Raw genomic sequence first — 20,835 nt, forward strand, 5'->3', positions numbered from 1 at the left:
GTGCGCTCGCTGACCTGTATTTTAGACATATATAGGATTATCTACTGAGAAAGTGAAGTGCAAATGCGTACAGTTTTGACAATAAATTCGCGGGCAGTCAAGACATTCCATCTCAAGCAGAAGATGTGCCAAGGACTCTAGAACAGACCGATGAGATGTACAGAAAGTAACTATAAGATTCAGAAAGCTCACCGGCTCTCCATCTGTTTGCGACCCGGATAGGCGGAAACCATGCTCTCCATGGGCAAGGACACTCTTTATCCCACTCCTCCTGACATCATACAAAGTCGTGTGACATCCCCACTTTCCAGGAATCACCATTGATGTAGGCATATAGATATCCTGGACCATCAGCATCTGAAATCACCCGAATCTCTCGCATATCGTAGCGTTGTTGTAGCTCCCCGGAGGACCAACGCATAGGTGCTGGGTGAGGAGGAAGAATGGGGAAGGAGACGCTAAAGTCTGCGCGGTGATAGGACCGATATTGAGAGTTCCTGGTATTTGAAGGGAAGGACCTGCAAGTAGACACGTCGGGATGAGGCATAAGGTGAGCTGTGTAGGTTACAGACAGGCGAACGTTATTGATGTCCAGCCGCTGAAGATTCCTGACATTTGAGTAAAAGCGCAGACATGGTGAGATGAAGCAAAAGGCGAGGCGCGTAAGAAGGCATTTAAGTTGGCCGTGAGGAAAAAGTGTCGCCAACAAACAGTTTGTAACCGAAAGTTCAAAGTTCCCTCATTGACACGCTATAGGCAAGCGGAAGCGGTACGATGGCAACAGCGTGCAGTAATAATAGGATGGTGGTGAAAAATAAGAGGTAAAGCGTCTGGGCAGCCAGAGGGGATGAAGGGTGAGGTTTAGGAAGTGCGAGAATTGATACCTGTTCTATAGCAGTGCTATTTGATGGGATCAAATTTTCGACACCATCACCAACAAGATCATGAAGAAGGACAACAGTAATGGTCTTTTAAATGAATTTGCGTCTACATAAGACGTCTCAAGACATTATGGGCACGGGTCACATTATTGTAAGAATGAACGCTACGTTCGTGAAGGAGCAGAAAAAAAAATAGATTGAAAATACATATGTTGTTGGGAGGTCAAAGCAGACTCTCACAAATACTGTCATGTCTGCTTGCCTTGCCGATGTTTGTAACTACTCGGCTTTGCACTTGTCTTACTCTACTCTTGTACTACTATGTTCTGCAGAATCAAACTCTGCTCACAGCTCCTGACCTCGAAAGTCGCACCACTAAATCATCATTATTGCTATGCACGCAATGGTCAACAACTCGGACTCGCATTTGGTAAAGCACTCTTTAAATGGTCACAACTCTCAAGGAATAACACTTGCCCAGCCCGATACTCCACTATTGTCTATTCCTGATCGCAGCGACCATCACAATCCCGCCATTTTTACCAGCACTGACGTATTGCTTGTAGCCGGGGAGAATCCAGAGGAGGCGCGTTCACAGCATATGTTTGAAACCAGGTGACAACACATCATGGTATGCTGAATATGCTTGTCTTTGTCAAGCACATCTCTCACTTTCTTCATCATAGAATACAACTATACACCGAGATGGTGTCGCCTTCAAACACATGGACGAGGTAGGTCATAGATCAACATGAATTTTGTGCAAGTTATCTCCATCACATCTTCCAATTTAGCTATTGGCCAAATTGAAATTCGAAGACACGATTGACGATGAAGTTCAACCAAGTCCGGTTGTGAAACTTCCTTGGATTAGTCCACTCACTTCCAAACTTCTCAACAATCCAAAAGCAGAGACTTAAGAGTTTCTTATTTAACATACGGTGTTGTAGATCTTATGTTGTGCAGGACTCTCGATCAATACTGCTACATAAAATCTCTGGAATCTATGACTCCATGAGTGCACCTGTCACGCCATGTATATTCTTTCACAAGGAGCTTCTCAATGGCACCAAATGAAATGGAAGAGAGCCTGAAGCCAGTTGCTCGTACGCCCTTGTCCCCCACAATCTTTTCCAGACCTCCGATTATTGGATGTAAGAATATCTCCTTGCCATATGCAAGCCGTTCCTGGGAGTGGCAGCTCGTTTCATCTGGGAAGCGAGGAAGGAAAAGATCAGCAAAGCAATCCTCCCACTCTGAAGAAACGATTCAGAGGCGTGTCAGAAACGCTTGACGCCTCAGATGGCCATTCATTGTCGACTGAGAAACTGATCGATTGATTTCCGGAAAGATATAGGGCATGATTTGATAAAAATCTGTCACTATCTAATGCATTTCTTTGGCAGAGATATATATGACCAGGTGTTTCGGTCAAAGGTTATACGAAAAGCCCAAGAAGGAGCCGTTCAGTGGATCCATGTCCGAAACAAAGTGAAAGTACCCCAGGACTAGGTAAGCTTGCCAATGTCTTTGATCATTGATGATCTTTCCCTCCCTCGAACTGTCCGCCAGAGTTTTGATGATGTTCCAAGGTGGCAATGTCTCCATAAGCACTGTTACAGTGGTATTGATATTTGTGTCAATCAAATGTCATCGAACGTACCCATCTTTTGAACATGCGAGGACACGGCCTCATTAGAAAAGCTACCTCCTCCATAGGTATGTTTGCCGTGTAAGCGGAGAGTTCCTCAATCAAAGACATGTCCCAATTAGCTAAAGCAAAGTGGAAGATTTGTCTGGAGTGACTGTGGAAGAATTTCCTCAGTCAAGCAAAATGAATTTCAATGGAGGAGAATATGAGTTGACCAAGGTTACCTGAATTCTGGTCGCATGGCAGCAATTGCCTGGTACATTTCATATTTTTCTGCTGCTTCGGCCACTCTCAACAGTAAGAAGAAATTGATGTGCCCTAAGGTTGGACCATCTGCTGCGACGTATTGGAATAGAATCTTCAGGACATCAGAGGGTTCAGAAATGTGCGCGTCCGCTTTGCTGGAAAGAATAGCGGGGGGAAATCCACCACCAGCAACATCGAGTGCCTTTTTGAGCATGATGAACTTCTGGTTATCGATTGATCAAAATACCAAAGTGCTAGAACAGACTGCGTACGTAGTCAGATTTTCTGCAAATCAACGTGAAGGATTGAAGACTATGAGTACCTTCTGCACCTGTTTTTGCCTGTATGATTTCGGTTGTTTAGCATCCATTGCAATTGCGCTTGTGGTACACTAATATTCATGAATTGTGAGTATCAAACATTACAGGGTGTACTCACCTGGATAGGATGATACACCAAAATTATCTATTTTCTTCCATCTCCGTAAGGTTATGCTAGTAATTCCTCTATTAAAAAGGTGATGAGTTGCGATTGAGAATGTCAACTAGAGGAATGAAGCACTACAGGGCGTCAATCATACCCTACGGTAACGAACCTAGCCGATGTCACTCAACTCATTTACATATATCGAAATTACGAATCCATGTATTCTCGTTTTACATAATTACGGACTATGTTTTGGGCCTATGTCTCCGATTCAATTCACTCCACTGCTTTCGTTCAAGAGACGGTGCAAGACCGACACTTTCATTCTGCCATTGCGCCAGTTATATTTAACCACCTGCGCTATACGATACAATACAATCTATCTGGTGCTTACGCCTGTAGATTTCCCCTGTTCCAAAGTTCTTTGAGGGAGATCATCAGATAAAATTTGAGGTTCTGAAAATTTGTACACACCTGGCAAGATCCGCAGGGAAAACTAATTTCCTAGGTGCACAAGGGTGGACCAACTCATTGACAAATCCCGTCCCACCTTTTGCCCAGCCAGGCTCCTGCTTCTCGAGCCATTCTGCATTGTAGAAGTGGGCAGGTAGCCCAACAACATATCTGCTCTTTGAACTCTTGTCATTATTATCCATACAGAGCCGGGGTGCAGCTCCTCGCGTGAAACCGAACTGGGGTCCTTCAAAAGAGGATGGACCCTCAAGATGACAATAGTCTAACAGCCTGACCCAATTCTTGAGCTGTTGGCTTCGCCAGCATGGCTCCTTGATGTTGTAGCACATACTTGCTTCATCCATGTCAGGTTCCTCTTTGTTGGAAGACATTTTTACCACCCCTAGTTCGTCGAAGTCTTCAAGATAGGGTTCAAGCGCTGGAACGACAAGTATCACATTCCTTCGTTGTTGGAACAACTTTGCAGAGGTCTCGTATCAACGTTGATCAAAAGCTATTGAATAAAAGCTCACAGTGTTTTTCCTTTGCCATCTCTTTGCAAAGACCGCATGTGGCAAATTTTTATCCTCTAGCATTTTTTGTTTCTCCAGCCAGATTCCATGGAGCATTTTTAATTGTACAAAGAAAGCCTCACGCAAGGCATCACGAGCTTTAATGTTGGGTTTGGTGATTAGCCTCTTCTTCACGGGGATATCTATGAGAACATATGATGCGCCCTTGTTCCACGCTGATTTAGGAACACCTGCGATCCAATATCGAAAATTATCAACAGTGCATGGGCGTGCGAGTAGATCCAACTTGAATTTTTCAGCAAATTTCTTGGCTTCCTCATCGAAAACCTCATTTTTGTAGAGGTCTTTTCCCTCCATAACCTCGTTGAACCATTGACGAATTGTCTCCTGCCAGAGTAACTCATCATGTCTGTTGAGAAAAGGTCATAACAGTATACACGTACCTTGTTTTTAAGCTCTTGCTGTGGCCGATGCTTTACAGCTCCTGAACAAGGACTTCCTTTCTTTTTTGAGGCATAGCTGAAAGGAGTTTCCTGGGTCGAATCTCCCGGGTCATCAGCATCGGTGTGGTTGCCATCCGGTTTGTTTTTTGCATTTGTTGTGCCAGTGGTGTCACTGTCACCCTGATGGCGCTCCTCTCTATCAATGTCCATATCCTTGCTCTTGACTGACTGAATATCCAATGCCTCCAGAAGATAATCCAATATGGTCGAATTCTGCTGAACGCTATTAGTCAACTTGTTGATTTTTGCATCCTGCTTGTTGACGACTTCAGCATTTGATGTCCATATACCGTTGTAAAGGGTATGCATCAGCTTGGTTTGATGTTCAAGCAGTGTTTTCAACTGATGGAGGGTTTAGAATCTCTGGGAACAGGGAGCGCGGGATACTCACCTTGTCTTCGCCGCTCTCTTGATCTTGGTTGAAGATGGGTTGAGAAGACACTGCATGTCTTTTCCTTTTGGAAGGTGGATGCTAACAAATTTTTATATACCCGCGTCCAATACATTCACTGTAAACATTACACACCTGTAGTGATATGTCACTTCCAAATTGTGCGGCTGTTGGATTGGTATCAGGATCAGCCATCGTAGCATCTGAGTTGCCTGGCGTTTGGGGAGGGTTTGACGTGGGAAGGTCTGGAGTGGGAGAGGGTTTGGATTAGGAAGGATGGGAGCAGGAGGCTGCCCTGTTGTCCATTGTATCGTTGAAGCTCTTTGTGAAACTCGCACCGTGAACAGACTTTGCGGGATCTGTACTGTGAATTGCGGCTCCTGAGGAGTAGATTGCGAAGGAGCGTGTGTCAAAATCTGGGATGCTGCACTCGGGCCAGGTTCCAAAGATTGGATGTCCATAGCAGAAGTTTCAGAGTCACTGGTATCTTCAGCATTGCCGCTTACAACAGGAAGTAGCATTTTGTGACAAAGGGCGACAAAGAGTCAGATTCTCAGTGCTGGTTGATATATAAACCATGTAACCTTATCAGTGAATCAGTTAGGGTTCATTTGAGGTTCATTTAACCGACGCGTACATCGCCAAATCAATGGAAGGAGTACATAATACTGTTAGCAATCAGCACGAGGTGTCAGTATGAAAGACAATTATATTCAGTTTCTAGAGAGCACATACGTAGCCTTGAGTCAAATTTATTTCTACGCGCTATCTAAACAGGTGCTACTGAGTGCAAAAAACAATTACTTGCTAGAAGCATTCCTTCTCGAGGGCAGTAATTGAATTATGATTTCAATGTGGGTAATCTGAAGAGTTCTGAGTGTACAAACAATAGGAACTACAGAGCAAAACTTACTTGACGCAGTAGAGTTTTCAAGATCTCAGTAATCTTAGAAGTCTGAACAAACATAGGCGAGAAAAGAGAAGAAAATTGTTGGATTTTGAACACCAGAGGGTCACGATCAGTCACAGAAGGATTTCAAAAGTTTGCGAGCGTACCTGGTCTTCCAGAGAGATAGCACCTGGCCTACTGCTGCAAGCTATAGCTTTAACAACCGCGAGGGAGATCTGCCGGTCTACTTTGCAGAGTTGCACGTGTGAATCATCGAACCCATTGACGAGAAGCTCACAAGTTGTGGGCAGACACGGAAGGAATATTTTGATATGGACAGTAGGTTGTTTGACGCGAGCAATCTAATCCATGGAGGTTTAAGTGGAGCTGTCTCATCCTCATTGAATGCCACACGTACCTCGGCCGATAGCTTTCTGACCAAAGTCTTGAGTCTCATGATTTCCAGATAGAAGCAGGCGAGAGGCTTTGGTCGTTCCTGGTGCGTCAAAGATCAAAAACAATTAGTGCGTGTAACAGTCAATTGGATGTGCAGATATACCTCAACAAATTTATAGCTTTCAAGACGTGAGTAACATTCCGAGAAGACACGCTCGTGCTTGTGGACTGCTGCTTGCAGCATCTTCAACAGACCTTGGAATTCTTCACGACAGTTGACACTCGCTGTATCACTGAGATGAAGGGTGTGGCGAGTGTCCATGTATATTGAAGGATCGGGAAGGATAGGGCTCTACCCAAACAATCCCATTTAGTTTTTATAGCAGCCAGGATAGTGGTAGGACGTACAAACAACAAAAACATGAGGGCGAGATAAAGCAGCTATCACAAACATCTCATTCTAAAGGAACATTGAAGCATTAGAGCAAGGTGTTTGTCGTCCATTAGATATCTATGTTCGGTTTAGAACCGGACTAGATGGAGTTAGAAACAGAGTAGCAACGAAGTCACGCGTCACATGCAGTCAATAAGAAATAAACACACTACTTCGAACTCTTCATGACTCCGCTCGGTACTCCACAGAGTCAAACTCTGTTGGTAGTCCTCTTTTTCACCCTATAGGACCATTCAACATTTCACCAATCATATCCGCAGAATTCATCATCCTTACCAATCCCTCCTTTATTCCCAATCAGGGTAAACATATAAATTTGGAAAGGGGGTCAAAACAGAAGGAAAAGAAAGGAAAGGTCCCTTTGAGGAACAGCCGTGGCCCGAAGGAAAGCAAGCTATGTCAGGATGCTGGTTAGAGAGTGAAGTAATTCCCTGCACCTTTCTCTAGACCATTAATGTCTCTTCCACAGGTGCGCACCATATTGAACAAGGCAGCTGAAATCGCTCAGTTTGTGCGACAAATCACTTCTGCTTCAAGCGAAATAGAATGCCTTCGTGCCAAGATAGTTAGCGTAGCACAACAAATTCAAGAATTTAACAAGGTATAAACTTCAATGTTTTGCTATGTGTATATCTCTCAACATATCTTTAAGAGTTTTCCATACATTCGACCGTTAGAAGAGCTGAAAGCTCTGCATTCTATAATTTCTGCATTAGTAGGCGAAAAGAGGGAAGATATACAGCGGTTAGAGAAGCAGCTGTCATATTTGCAAACTTCACAGTGCTTGCGCTCTCATAATTGACTGGTCAGCTGCATCCTTTCTTTCAGAAGGCATTGTATTCATCCTTCTGTCTCACTAACCATAGAACCTTGCATGTTCATTTTCATTGGATATCACTTACATATTACCAAGAGTTGTTGAATATAGTTCTGTTTGTGTTGGTCCTTCCCACATCAGGGACTCCAATGTGTCGTTGCAGTTTATGCCAAATATATATCCGATCATAGTGTTTTTTTCGGAGTGTTTTGGACAGAAGGGCAATGTCGTCTCACTAGTTGGGCACGATAGAGGCCCCTACAGACTGTGTACATGCATTGGCATTCTCAGTAGACAGGCATTATTTGGCAAGTGTGAGCAATGATAACATGGTACGCATCTACGGCCTAGAACGTGGATTTGCAACGGCTTGGGAAGAAAAGGGTGACTGTCCTTTCACCGCTGTCACATGGAGAGATGATGCTCTCTTTGTTGGTACCATGGACGGCGATGTGATATGCTTTTACCCAACTACGGTATGTGGCATGTTCTCAATGTTCCGATAAATGTTCTTAAAACAAAACCAGAGGTGGATTCGTCGACGGAAAAGTGAAATCATCCACAAGACTGATGCAGTAGTCCAAACCATGGTATTTAATCAGCGCGGTGACCATCTCCTTGTTTGTTCTGGCGCTGATGTGCTCCTCTTCGGAAAGAGTACGTGCAATTGTTGACATGGTAGTACACCATCTAATTTGACTTGAATGTACAGCCTCAGGGAAGTGGAAATATTGTGATTGTCTCGCCCCAAACCATTTGGAGAGCCCAATGAAGGTGATACCTATCCAATTGTGGCAACAGGGGTACATTTTCTCGAAAATGAGCAGCAATGTCTCATAGGATATTTGTACAATGGTTTTTGGTGAGTGAAGCTCCTCGATGTATTCACAAATTTCATATTTTTGACCTTTAGGAAATTCAATATTGAAACATGGGAGAGCACATTATCTTTTGGCCCAGACGACTCATATGAATTGGAGGACCCAAGAAGGTATTTTGGGAGAATGTCTCGTATATACCATGAATCGAGTCGTATACAGTTGCCGGATGAATCTCTAGTACTGATTCAGCTAAATCTCCAGACTCGAAATTGGTTGTCATGACGGATACTTGCGTAGGGCTTGCATGGTTCAAAGTCATGCCTGAAAGGCTCAAGAAAATGAGTACCACTAATATGGCTCAGGATTCTAACGTTCCCCTTCCTGTCCTCTTCATAAATCAAGGCCAAGCAGTGATCATGGGTACAACTAAAGGGTGTGCTTTTGTTGGAATCAAGCCTGGCAGGTCCTTGTTGACCCATGATCCGACGCCGTGACCGTTGACGGTCCCACTACGGGTCGTACCTTTTCTATTATCTTTATTGTCTCTTTTGTTCTCATATGGTCTTTTACTGTATCAAATGCTTCGACCTCGATGGTCAATGCGACATCTCGTAGTGTATATAAACTCGTAGTTTACATACAGCCACCTCAGACGATTGCCTTACACTCGTGCATCTCTGAGGTGAGCTACTGATACTTCACTTATACTTATTGCTTCGTTACTTACTTGTTTCCTAGCTTGTTATCATTCTAGGTGAATATAGACGATTGCCTTACACTCGTGCATCTCTGAGCTTGTTATCATTCTAGTACGAAATCTACGTCTTACAGGTTATTGAGCCCCGCTGCTCCAGAATCATAACTGTCAATAATTCTTTGCTGTCTACACCATGGCTTCTGTCACTGCTTACTCTGATTCCCTCCCGAGTGATGTTCCCAAACTCTCCAATGTCGGCATCAACTGGGCGATCTTTGATCTTCGTTTTACCGCGGCTGTAAAAGCCAAGGGTAAATGGGGTCACTTCGACGGCACTTCTATCAAGCCATCTCCCGCGCTTGACAAAGCAACCGGATCCCCGTTACCTCTCACTGATGAGCAGCTGGCTGCATCAGTGAAATGGGATCGCGACGAAGCTGCCGCCCACAATCTCCTATTACAGAAGATACCCGATTCCGCTGCACTGAAGATTCGTCGTTCGGCTACCGTTGCCCAAGCCTGGGCAGCCCTGACGAAGGAATTCACGGAGAAAGGAGCCTTTGCACAGACAGACCTTCGCACCGCCTTCCTCGAGTCCAAATGCCCTGAAAAGAGCAATGTACGTACATATCTCGATGATCTACGTATGGAGAGGGAGAAGTTAGCGGCTGTGGGTGTCGACATCAGCGAGAAGGATTACCTTTCCACCATCATTGGTTCCCTTCCCATTCACCTTTCCAATTTTGCTTCGAATCAACTCACCGCTGCCCAACAATTCAGTCCTTCGAAAACTATCGATCCGGACGTTCTGGTATCCATCATTTCAACTGAGTATGAGCGTCAGAAAGTCCTACGTGCTCGCCGCCAGGGTACCAGTGCGAAATTCTCAAAGGATGAGGACGAGGCTGTGGTTGTGACTCCGTGGAAAGGCGGGAAGGGTGGTAGCTCGTCCAAGCGGACTTGCTGGAATTGTGGCGAAGCAGGACATCTTCGGGATAGGTGCCCCAAGCCACGGAAGCCTTCAACTGGAAGGAACGAAGCCCGCTCCAAGCCTGGGGGCGCGGCGAATGCTGCAGAGGAGATTGATGACTCGGAGGATGATTTTGCCTTCGGTGTTGAGGAGCTGTCTGATGATGACAGCATGCCAAGTCTCCAGTCCGTCACAGACTCCATATCATCTTTAATATATGAGTCTTGCAGCGAGGAGAATGAGGATGATGGCGGTGTTGGGGAAGATTGGTTCTCCAACGTGGGAGGTGATGATGGTGATGTCGAGGATTTGTCAGACGCCGACTGGAGCGATGTTTACTCGTTTGTTGGCAGGGAGTCTGATGATGGGAGTGTGCGATCTTCTGAGGATGACCTCCCTGTGTTCCAAGCCATCGACATTACACATGAGACCGCTAATCTCAGCGAACCACTCACCTCCACTCGAGCCGAGCTTTACGACTCTGGCTGCACCCGTCATATCTCCCCTTACCACAGTGACCTTTCCTGCATCACCAACATCCCTCCGAAACATTTTCGCGCTGCGAACAAACAGCATTTCAGCGCGGACAAGAGGGGTGAACTTTCGGTCAAGTTACCTAATGGTGTCGACGATCCCTCTAAACTCCATCTTACCGAAGTCCTATACTCACCTGAGGTCGGATACACCCTCATTTCCATTGGCAAACTTGACGAAGCTGGCTTTGAGGTGACCTTCGGCGATGGGAAGTGCACGATTCGTGCACCCAGTGGGGAGAAGGTGGGGGAGATTCCCAAGGATGGGAATGGGTTGTACCGCGTGGTGCATGAGACTGACTCTGCACACGCTGTGGAAACGATCACACTGGATCAGTTTCACCGTCGAATGGGGCATATTTCGCCCGAGACAGCGAGGAAGTTGGTGGCGAAGGGATTTGTCACCGGAGTGAAGTTGGATACATCGTCGGGAGACGAGGTCTTCTGCGAATCATGTGTCTATGCCAAGGCTACTCGTAAGCCTGTGGCAAAGGTTCGCGAAGGAGACCGTGCTGCAGAATTTGCGGGGGAGATCCACAGTGACTTGTGGGGTCCTTCTCCGGTTGCTACACCTAAGGGACGACGCTACTACATCAGCTTCATTGACGACAAGACTCGCCTCGCTCACATCGAATTTCTTCGTCAGAAGAATGAAGCCTTCGAAGCCTACAAGCAGTTCGAGGCATCCATCCGTACCCACCACAAATCTTCTATCCAAGTCCTCCACTCTGATCGTGGCGGCGAGTACCTTGGGAAGGAGTTTATACTTCATCTCAAGAACAACGGTACTCGTCAGAAACTCACCGTCCACGATACTCCTCAACACAATGGAGTTGCCGAACGCTTCAATCGTACGATCTTGGAAAAGGTTCGGGCAATGCTGCATGCCAGTGGTTTGCCAAGGACGTTGTGGGGTGAAGCAGCTCGTCATGCTGTGTGGTTGTTCAACCGCACGAGCACCAAGGCTCTACCAAATGGTATGACACCATGGGAGGCTGCAACCGGGAAGAAACCGGATTTGGGTGGGGTACGGGAGTGGGGAGAGAAGGTTTGGGTTCGGTTGGAGAAGCCGAAAGGGACGAAGTTGGGCGGAAGGGTGAAGGAAGGACGATGGATTGGAATGGATGACTCGAGCAAGGGGTTTAGGATCTATTGGCCGGACACGCGGAGTGTGGGAGTCGAACGAAACGTTTATCACAGAAAGGAGTCTGCGGTAGCGGATCGTCTCGAGGGGGAGGATTGGGAGTTTATCGAGGACGATACCACTACGCCAACACCTTCCACCACTACTTCAGTCTCCAAACCCACACCAATTGTTGCCCCCGTTCCTACAGAACTCGACAGTGCAACCGTTCCAGATGTCCCTCCACCAATTCCTACCATTCCAGATGTCCCTCCACCAATTCCTACCGCTACAGTCGAAATTTCTGCAAAGCGCACCCGCAAACCTAGCGCTCGTATCCTCGACATCATTGCTGGTAATGCTGTAGCATCCACAAGACCCTCCGACCCTGTCATTCCCAAAGGAATCCGCCTTCCGCCTACTGTTGTCAAAGAGGAACCCGAGGCACTTGAGCTTGAGGGGGAGGGCACCGCGGACTGGATGATGGCCATGGTGGATGAGGACTTTGTTGAAGAGTATGCGTTGGCGATGGAGATGAGTGAGATAGAGGCACTGGAGCCGAGGAATTTGGCTGAGGCGAAACGACGTCCAGATTGGCCTTTGTGGGAGAAGGCGATCTTGGAGGAGTTGGACACATTGAAGGTTGCGGGGACTTGGGAGCTCGTCGAGAAGCCTGCCGAGGCCAACATCGTTGGTTCAAAATGGGTTTTCAAGGCGAAGAAAGACGCTGCTGGCAACGTTGTCAGATACAAAGCACGTCTCGTTGCTCAAGGGTTCTCGCAGGTACCTGGCGTTGATTATTTCGACACCTTTGCACCCGTCGCCAAACTTGCTTCCATTCGTGCTCTACTCGCTATTGCTGCTGTCGAAGACCTTGAACTTCATCAAATCGACGTCAAGGGCGCTTTCCTCAATGGCGAACTCACCGAAGACGAAGTTGTCTACATGCGCCAGCCTCCGGGTTACTCAGCTCCGAATTCTTCCAACCAAGTCTGCCGTCTCGTCAAAACTCTCTATGGTCTCAAACAGAGTGGTCGCAGGTGGTATCAGAAGTTGGTAAAGATTATGGTTGAGGTGTTGGGGTTTAAGCAGTGTGAAGTGGATCAGGCAGTGTTTTTTCGACGGAATGGAGAAGGATTGGCGATTGTGTTTGTTCATGTGGATGACTGCACTATCGCTGCCTCGTCGACTGGCCTCATATCTTCTTTCAAGACCGGCATTCGCAAACACGTCGAGATCACGGACCTAGGTGAACTTCATTGGCTTCTCGGTATTGAGATCAAACGCGACCGAGAATCACGCACCATTTCCCTTTCTCAACGCTCATACATTGACTCTACCCTTCGTCGCTACAATCTCGAGGATGCTAAGCCCATCTCCACACCCATGGATACCCAGATCCGCCTTTCCTCAACTCAATCCCCTTCCACCACTGCCGAATTCGCACAGATGCGTGATGTCCCGTTTCATGAAGCCGTGGGCTCTCTGATGTGGGCCTGTCTCGGAACTCGCCCCGACATTGCATTCTCGGTCACCACCCTCTCGCGCTTCACAAAGAATCCTAGACCTGTCCATTGGGAAGCCGCTAAACGAGTTCTTCGATACTTGAAGGGCACAAGGGAACTGTGGTTGACGTTTGGAGGAGTGACAGGGAAGGAGTTGGTTGGTTTTGCTGATGCAGATGGGAGTATGGCGGAAGATCGACGAGCAATCAGTGGGTATGCTTTTATCCTTCACGGCGGCGCTGTCTCCTGGAGTTGCAAGCGCCAGGAGATTGTATCTCTTTCCACAACCGAGAGTGAATACATCGCCGCGACACACGCAGCAAAGGAAGCCTTGTGGCTGCGCTCTCTCATTTCCCAGGTCTTCGAGCCTCTCACCACTCCTACGACACTTTTCGGCGATAATCAATCCGCGATCGCACTTGCGAAGGATCACCAATACCACGCACGCACGAAACACATCGACATCCGCTTCCATTTCATCCGCTGGATCATCTCTGAAGGTTCCCTTCGACTCATTTACTGCCCTACCGACAATATGGTTGCCGATACCCTTACGAAAGCCTTACCTTCCGCGAAGGTCAAGCACTTTGCTTCTGAACTCGGACTCCGCTCAGCTTGAGGGGGAGTGTTGGAATCAAGCCTGGCAGGTCCTTGTTGACCCATGATCCGACGCCGTGACCGTTGACGGTCCCACTACGGGTCGTACCTTTTCTATTATCTTTATTGTCTCTTTTGTTCTCATATGGTCTTTTACTGTATCAAATGCTTCGACCTCGATGGTCAATGCGACATCTCGTAGTGTATATAAACTCGTAGTTTACATACAGCCACCTCAGACGATTGCCTTACACTCGTGCATCTCTGAGGTGAGCTACTGATACTTCACTTATACTTATTGCTTCGTTACTTACTTGTTTCCTAGCTTGTTATCATTCTAGGTGAATATAGACGATTGCCTTACACTCGTGCATCTCTGAGCTTGTTATCATTCTAGTACGAAATCTACGTCTTACAGCTTTGATCTTAGGGGTAAAGCATGCCGAAAAATTACAAACTCTAAAGCACGGAAATGGTAAATTTTAATCCCTCATTAAGATATTCTTTATTGCTGACCTATATCTTTTCACCTTACAGATGAAACCTGGGTGACTGCTAACCTGAACTACAACATAACATCCCCTATAAGCTCTTCTACAAATAATTCCTTCTCGATCTCAAAGTCGCTGGCTCTGTCTTGAGTAGTTGCCGCGGAACGCTCAAGAACTCCAGCAAGACGCTTGTAAAGTGCAATCTCGACGTCCAACTGAAGAGTTTGAGTCTGTTGCAGAATCATGACCTCCTTCCGTGCAATGGCTTTTTCTTGCTGCGCAAGGACAATGGGGCTGGTGGTCCACAAAAAATATCCGAACATCCAAGAATATGTTTGCGTCATCACATAACAGAGCTGCTTCAATCGAAGTTATTAATTCTGACAGAAACATAGTACAGAGTCTCAAGCTACTCACCACTTTATAGGTGTAACCAACGAGTATCGGAAACCCAAGCATCAAGCAGATAATGACGCTCAATCCACTAAATGCAGTTGTGATTTCTTCGCGTGTTGTATCCGCAAACGCACTGAACAGACGTGATGCAGGACCGTCGGGACCATACAGATGTCCAGGATCAGGTAGGTGCTTCAACAAGAAAGAAAGAAATTGGTTCATGAGACTGGCCTGGCTCAAAACTCTCATCTGTGAAGACGAATACGTTGCGGTGGATGAAGCAAGCTTGGAAGACATTGGGGTCTAAGATATCTTCAAGTCTTTCTTAGAACTTGATCAAATACAAACAACACAATCTAATACTCAAGGCAAATGTTTGACGAGCCACGATATACCTGCATGTAGTAATGTAGTGATAATATGTATATATTTCTATCCAGTGTGCTAGCTTCGAAGCCCTGGATAGATATGTCGGATCCGGTGCTACGAATATGCGCGTTTCAGGCAATGGCAATCTTCTAAAGGTAAATGGCTGTATACTACATATACACGAGGCTACCCCACAATGTCCCCTTCCTAATACTGCAGTCTTGACCGATGATGTTATGACTAGCTCGGCCTGCTTTTGCTATCGATAAGCTCCAGCTGGACTACATTAGCCAGCACCCTGCAACCTCCTACAACCTCCTGCAGGTCGCTTAATCTCGCTAATACTCGCTATTGTTCTCTTATTGGGTTTAGCTCGAGGTCCAGATTGATGCGATTTCATGATCTTGATTCTGTTATTGATATCACAAAGAGTTTCAAAACAAGCCCTATAAAGGAATAAATTAGGTTATGCATTACAAAGAAGTGTATGTAGTTGAATCCACTCAATCAGCAAAATAAAACATGATAAGTTTTCTCAACAGTGAAAAATGGCGGCAATGTATTGCGATATGTTCATCAAGGTCAAGTTACCCAAGTAGCAAAACTAGGGTTCATGTCTAATTAAAGTCAGTCATGTATGAAGAACATGCATCACCTGGAGTATTGGATGTTTGAGTTTCTAAAATCAAGTTTGCCGCCTTTGATAGAGCGAATTTCTTTTCTAGGTTTGCATATCCCCATCAGTCCCGATTTCATACAGAAATTGTGATTAAAATCTTCCTCCCAAAGCGTGCTAAAGTATTTAAGAAGTGGTTCAAAAAAAAAAGTTCCTCGTCGCAATTCGGTTGCATTCACTCAGCCTGCTCTACATTTCGATATGGTTTCTTCATCTCGAACCCGGTCTCGTTCCATTTGTTCCTCCAGAAATGGCACGCCTGTCGCAAGGAGACGTCTTTCTCCTAGTCACACCTTACTTATCACCCTGTTCAACAGTGGGATTATGCCCCAAGAAGAACTTGATAAGGTACAATATTTTAAGCCATATGTTTTATCGGAAATAATTTCACATTTTGCTTTTGCAGGTAGAAGGGTTGACAGCAGGTCTCTACTTCGGAATAGGTCGTGCGATAGCCGAGAACAAGAGGTTTCCATCCATCCTTTCGAGCTGCCACAAGCACCAACGGTTCATCAATGTCCGTGAAGGGTTTTCATCAGACACGATTGCAGATGACATCTACAGGTTGAAAGTCATTGTTGATCAAAGACGTTACTACGTCTGTGGGACATATGATCAAGGATCTCCTAACAATAACGAATCTTTGAAAACCTATGGCGTGAAGGAGAAATTCAAGGGCAAGATCGCCATATTCTTCTACTCTGTCTATGAGCCAGAAAGGTTCTTAGAGTGCGTGCCTAGGTATGAGAATAACGAAAGGGATGAAATAATTAAACGAGTCCTCACTGCGTAAGTAAAGAGTTTTCATGTCCCCGGAGTCATGCAGTTCCTAACGCGCTTATCATAGGTTCTCAAGGAATGTCGGAGGTCATATTGAAAAAGGAACTCCTCTGAAGCACATCGTCAGGGGTTAGGCCTTTGCTTTTCGTTCTTATCTGCAGTACAGTGCTAGATCGTGACCTATTTCTCCACCTCATTCTCTTTTACCTATGCGCCTCATTTCCTCACTAATCTATAGTCCAGTGTTGACCACGTCTCACCATGCCTCCCCCACTATGCCATCCTTCTCGTTGTATTTATTCTGTATGCCCACAGTTTTTGTTCATTAGCTTTCCATTGAAAATTTGAACACACCTCTCAGGCTATTCATCCTTGCCTATCAGCTACATCATTACGTTTGTTTGACGGTCCTAGAGTTCTGTCATTCTTTTCACCCATCGTTCCTTGAGATACTTAATCATTCTTTACCTACGTCACCTAACATCCAGTGGTTCTTTTTCATGCATTGGCCACCGGACTTGAGATTTTTAGAGTTCCCCAAAGATTCTGGTCCTCCAGGCTCAGCATATACGGTTTGAGCTAACTCCCAGTTTGTAACCTGAAGCAGCTGGGAGAAGGCAGTACTAGTGATAAAGTTTAATGGAGATTAATGGTCGATTATTAGGTCAAATGTTCAAGCACGTGGTATACATGACTTAACATTTTGTGAATCCCGAGTTCAATAGTCCTCCCTAGCTAGATCTCTGTCAGGCTTCTTTCTGGTCAAACTGGACTTGAAGCATTGAGATAACTACGAATAGACATGTTTAGTAAACCCATTGCAACATCGTTGGCATCAACTCTTCTTCTAGTCACACCGGAATTTGACGACGTCCCAAGAGACCTTTTTGCCTCTCGATCCTCAATCATACTAGCAAACGCAAAAGTGACATCCGTCTCATGGAAAGTGAGTACCTGTTTTAGAATAAATTGCATATTCTTAATGCTATTTGATTATAGAGGCAACTTGTATGCTTGCAATGTTTCAGGAAACTGACCTGTCCAGCTTCCATGCACTGATAGACGACGACGTCTTCACTTGCCTCAGTCGTCGGCCACATAACTTTCCCATCGTGCCCTCCCGAGAGCGAAGCCTGAATCCCAGTCCAAACTCAGCCACGCTCCTTGATTTCTATACACCACGCTGGGTGACTTCCTCAATACCTTTCCTGGGATTCGCTCCCAGCAGCAACCCATTCAAATTCCACTTCTTGAAATGCCTTGACCATGGATTCAGTACCCTACCAATTGAGAAAGACAGCATGTCAAAATCTTACGCTCTCAACATGTCACTACAAGAAGATTGGGACTTGTTAGAGAGAAATATGCATGCATTTCAACGTGCCTGTATGAAGATCAATCGACTAGCAATTCCTGACAATTTTCACCTTTGGCCACTACCAAACTTTTATGGGTATTGTGCACATTGGAGAACGGAAGCAGAGGCGCGTAGTGCAGGAATGCGATCTCGTCAAGCATTCATTCCTTTGATTCCCTGTATCTCATTCTTCCTCCAAATGCTGTATCAGTTGGAAAACAAATGGGTTGATATTGTCGCTTTGCACATTCCACCTAACGGGCCCGATTCTTTCTTGGGAAAGAGACAAAAGGAGTATGCAGAACTTCGCCGGGGACCTGTTCCTGCAAAGTGGGAATGGCAAGAGCTACTTCGTCGAGAAATGTCAATCAGCTCTGGATGGCTTGTGTATTTTCACCACATGTATTTTCACCAAATCATGAATATTCCAAGGGTCAGTGCATTTGTTGATGTGCACAATTCTGGGTTTCTTCCCTGGCTCCCTGTGTTTCTTGATTCCAAAATGCCTGTGATGCTATACTGGGGTCAAATTCATAATTGGTCTGTCCCGAAAATTTCCAACTTTGTGATACCGTTTCCCAATCCCATCACGTTTCCAATTCCCGATTCTACCACGGTTGACATGCTTTCTGCAACACAGACTCCTTATCCGCCACCGTCAGAAGACCATTCTTTCAACAAAACAGAAGGATCTACTCATAAGCCTAAATTGCGTTATCCACGTATTACTGGTGGAAGTCTTCCCCGAAATAATGAGGACCCATTTGCATTCATCCAACGCAGGGAAGCCCATAGACTCAAAGTCATTGCATCTGAGGCCACATCTGAACATCAGTCTCGCTTACAGCAGGAAGAAAATGCTAGGAGGGATCGACCTCCAGGTAGAAAAGGTGCTCGTGTCTATTACTGGGATCTTGTAGAAGGGATCAGGGTGTGGACAGCGGTAGGAAGGAGGAATTATGAGGATATCTGGGAGAGATATGGCCTGATTCTGTTGCTGATGAATGGGAGATTTGCACGGACCTGGATCCTGACGGCGGTTGTGATTTAGACTCCCTCCAGGATTCCGATGATGATTATTTTATCCCTATGCCCTTGCAATCAAATGAGGAAGCTGTCATAAAGCGACGAAGGCGGAGTGACTAAGCAGAACAGGGAAGCGGAGCAACTAAGCAGAGCAACTAAGCGGAGTGCAGGCAATCTGGTCCCAGATAATGACAGAGATATATTGAGTATTGTAGTCATAGGTAATAATAAGTAAGCACATACCTGGTCCCAGATAATGACAGAGAGGTCAAGATGAGGGACCAGGCTGTGAGGGAGTGGCTTTATATACATAATCCAATCTGCGAGAAATAGTGATGTAATACTGTACAGTTTAGGAACAAGGAAGGTGGTGGAAGCCAGTAAAAGGAGAAGGGTAACAGGTGGATCAGTAATTGATGATGGGAGTCAGGTGGATCAGTAATCGATGGGATTTGACAGTGATGTAATTGTACAAGTAAGGGCGTCGAGACGGTGAGAAAAGGAAAATGATAGGGGCTACGTACTTGATGACATTACCCCCCTTCTTACGACCATTGCCCTCGATGGTCAAGCCTTTGCTGCTGTGGGGTGTTTCTTGTGGAAGGCCTGAACAATCTTCGGAGCATGGCTGAGGTTGGGTGCTGGTTCCCAGGAGTTATGCCCTGCGTTGTAGCCCTTCCACTTAACCAGGTATTCCAACCTCTTCCACTGCACCTGATGACATGCCTAAATTTTGGCTAGACGTCTATGCTGTGAATTGTGACATTTTCACGTATAGATTTGTATTGAGAGGACTGTAATTGAGACCCAGATTGACAGTCAAAGTCAATACTGAATCAGTCTAATAAGTTGAAGGGACCATATACCCATACTACCACAAGTTGGTTAGTTTACCCATCCCCGATACTACCTTCGGATAGCAGTCTACCTGTTTGTCAAGCAGGATTATACCAGACTCGGACTACATCCGAAGGATGACCATTCACGTATGACATACCAAGGGTATTCTTATTGGACCTTACACTGGCAGGAGTTTGGAAGAACTTACTCAAGTGACCATGAGCCGAGGATTGACTCAAAATGACTTTCTAGAACTCAGGAATTATCAAATACTCCTTCTAGAACAAGATCATGCATTAATCTAAAAGACTGCGATTTAGTCTAATAGACCAATCAGGTTGCATGATTGAGGAAAATGACTAGAAGAACGATCGAAGTACTGCGAGGCTCCGAAGACATATCAAATGAATGTCAAAGAGTCTTGACGTAGAAAATATTGAAGAATGCAATTAAATGAATACTATGCGTAACTCCCTTGATAGAGTATAGGCACAATGGGTGTCTATTGAAAGAGAGAAGCAATTAGTTTAATTCAGATAAATCAGATTGATAGGATTAGAATTGAGGAGAACTGATTTGCCTCCGGACGAGGTGACAAACAATCGAAATGAGTGTTGAACAGCAATGACAGCTGAACACCATTCGAGTCATTCTCTAAAAACAATTAAATTAAATGAATATCGAAGTACCTACCTATGTTTGGAGGTATACTAGAATCTTGGAACCAATATGGACCAAATAAGGACCTGTAGATTCAAATTAAATGGTATCTGACCGAGTGTAGAAGTTTCCTTCCAGTTCCGAACGTTTATTGTATGAAATTAATTGTACTGTGCGATTCTATCCTCTGTATGTATAAATAGCGATCCAATGTATCTGGAATACAAGTGATTTTGGGACGACGTTGCAGTGCTAATCCGTAAAAAGGAAAGACACACTCCCGCCAGACTAAAGCCTCTTCGCTAGCAGCCATTCAGGCCCGGCACTTGTGAATATAGGAACATTGTGTTCTGC

At 45.5% G+C, this 20,835-nt stretch overlaps 6 protein-coding genes across 6 annotated transcripts; 3 read left to right on the plus strand and 3 right to left on the minus strand.

Annotated features, from left to right (window-relative positions):
• Positions 1-1,284: 1,284 nt before the first annotated feature.
• C8R40DRAFT_1177763 (uncharacterized protein) lies at positions 1,285-1,801 on the plus strand (the record flags this gene model as incomplete). Its single annotated transcript, XM_046232731.1, has 3 exons — positions 1,285-1,434; positions 1,568-1,615; positions 1,676-1,801. The coding sequence occupies 3 exons, from the start codon at positions 1,285-1,287 to the stop codon at positions 1,799-1,801; spliced, it is 324 nt and encodes a 107-aa protein (XP_046079591.1).
• A 951-nt stretch (positions 1,802-2,752) lies between these two features.
• Positions 2,753-5,605, minus strand: C8R40DRAFT_1177764 (uncharacterized protein; the record flags this gene model as incomplete). The annotated part of the gene is made up of 8 exons (XM_046232732.1): positions 2,753-3,001; positions 3,599-3,626; positions 3,679-4,136; positions 4,191-4,577; positions 4,634-5,035; positions 5,085-5,165; positions 5,220-5,329; positions 5,434-5,605. The coding sequence occupies 8 exons, from the start codon at positions 5,603-5,605 to the stop codon at positions 2,753-2,755; spliced, it is 1,887 nt and encodes a 628-aa protein (XP_046079592.1).
• A 279-nt stretch (positions 5,606-5,884) lies between these two features.
• On the minus strand, positions 5,885-6,691 carry C8R40DRAFT_1177765 (uncharacterized protein; the record flags this gene model as incomplete). The annotated part of the gene is made up of 5 exons (XM_046232733.1): positions 5,885-5,947; positions 5,998-6,039; positions 6,141-6,335; positions 6,392-6,469; positions 6,533-6,691. 5 exons carry the CDS (start codon positions 6,689-6,691, stop codon positions 5,885-5,887), a joined length of 537 nt encoding a protein of 178 aa, XP_046079593.1.
• Positions 6,692-7,969: 1,278 nt separating this feature from the next.
• C8R40DRAFT_1177766 (uncharacterized protein) lies at positions 7,970-8,955 on the plus strand (the record flags this gene model as incomplete). Its single annotated transcript, XM_046232734.1, has 6 exons — positions 7,970-8,116; positions 8,168-8,297; positions 8,353-8,414; positions 8,468-8,502; positions 8,554-8,631; positions 8,700-8,955. 6 exons carry the CDS (start codon positions 7,970-7,972, stop codon positions 8,953-8,955), a joined length of 708 nt encoding a protein of 235 aa, XP_046079594.1.
• Positions 8,956-14,451: 5,496 nt separating this feature from the next.
• C8R40DRAFT_1177768 (uncharacterized protein) lies at positions 14,452-15,070 on the minus strand (the record flags this gene model as incomplete). Its single annotated transcript, XM_046232735.1, has 2 exons — positions 14,452-14,733; positions 14,795-15,070. 2 exons carry the CDS (start codon positions 15,068-15,070, stop codon positions 14,452-14,454), a joined length of 558 nt encoding a protein of 185 aa, XP_046079595.1.
• A 949-nt stretch (positions 15,071-16,019) lies between these two features.
• On the plus strand, positions 16,020-19,006 carry C8R40DRAFT_1221613 (uncharacterized protein; the record flags this gene model as incomplete). The annotated part of the gene is made up of 5 exons (XM_046233267.1): positions 16,020-16,166; positions 16,225-16,547; positions 17,409-17,544; positions 17,598-17,606; positions 17,627-19,006. 5 exons carry the CDS (start codon positions 16,020-16,022, stop codon positions 19,004-19,006), a joined length of 1,995 nt encoding a protein of 664 aa, XP_046079596.1.
• Positions 19,007-20,835: the final 1,829 nt, after the last annotated feature.

The sequence above is a fragment of the Lentinula edodes genome (genome assembly GCF_021015755.1).
Source record: "Lentinula edodes strain Le(Bin) 0899 ss11 chromosome Unknown C8R40scaffold_69, whole genome shotgun sequence".
NCBI lineage: Eukaryota > Fungi > Basidiomycota > Agaricomycetes > Agaricales > Omphalotaceae > Lentinula > Lentinula edodes.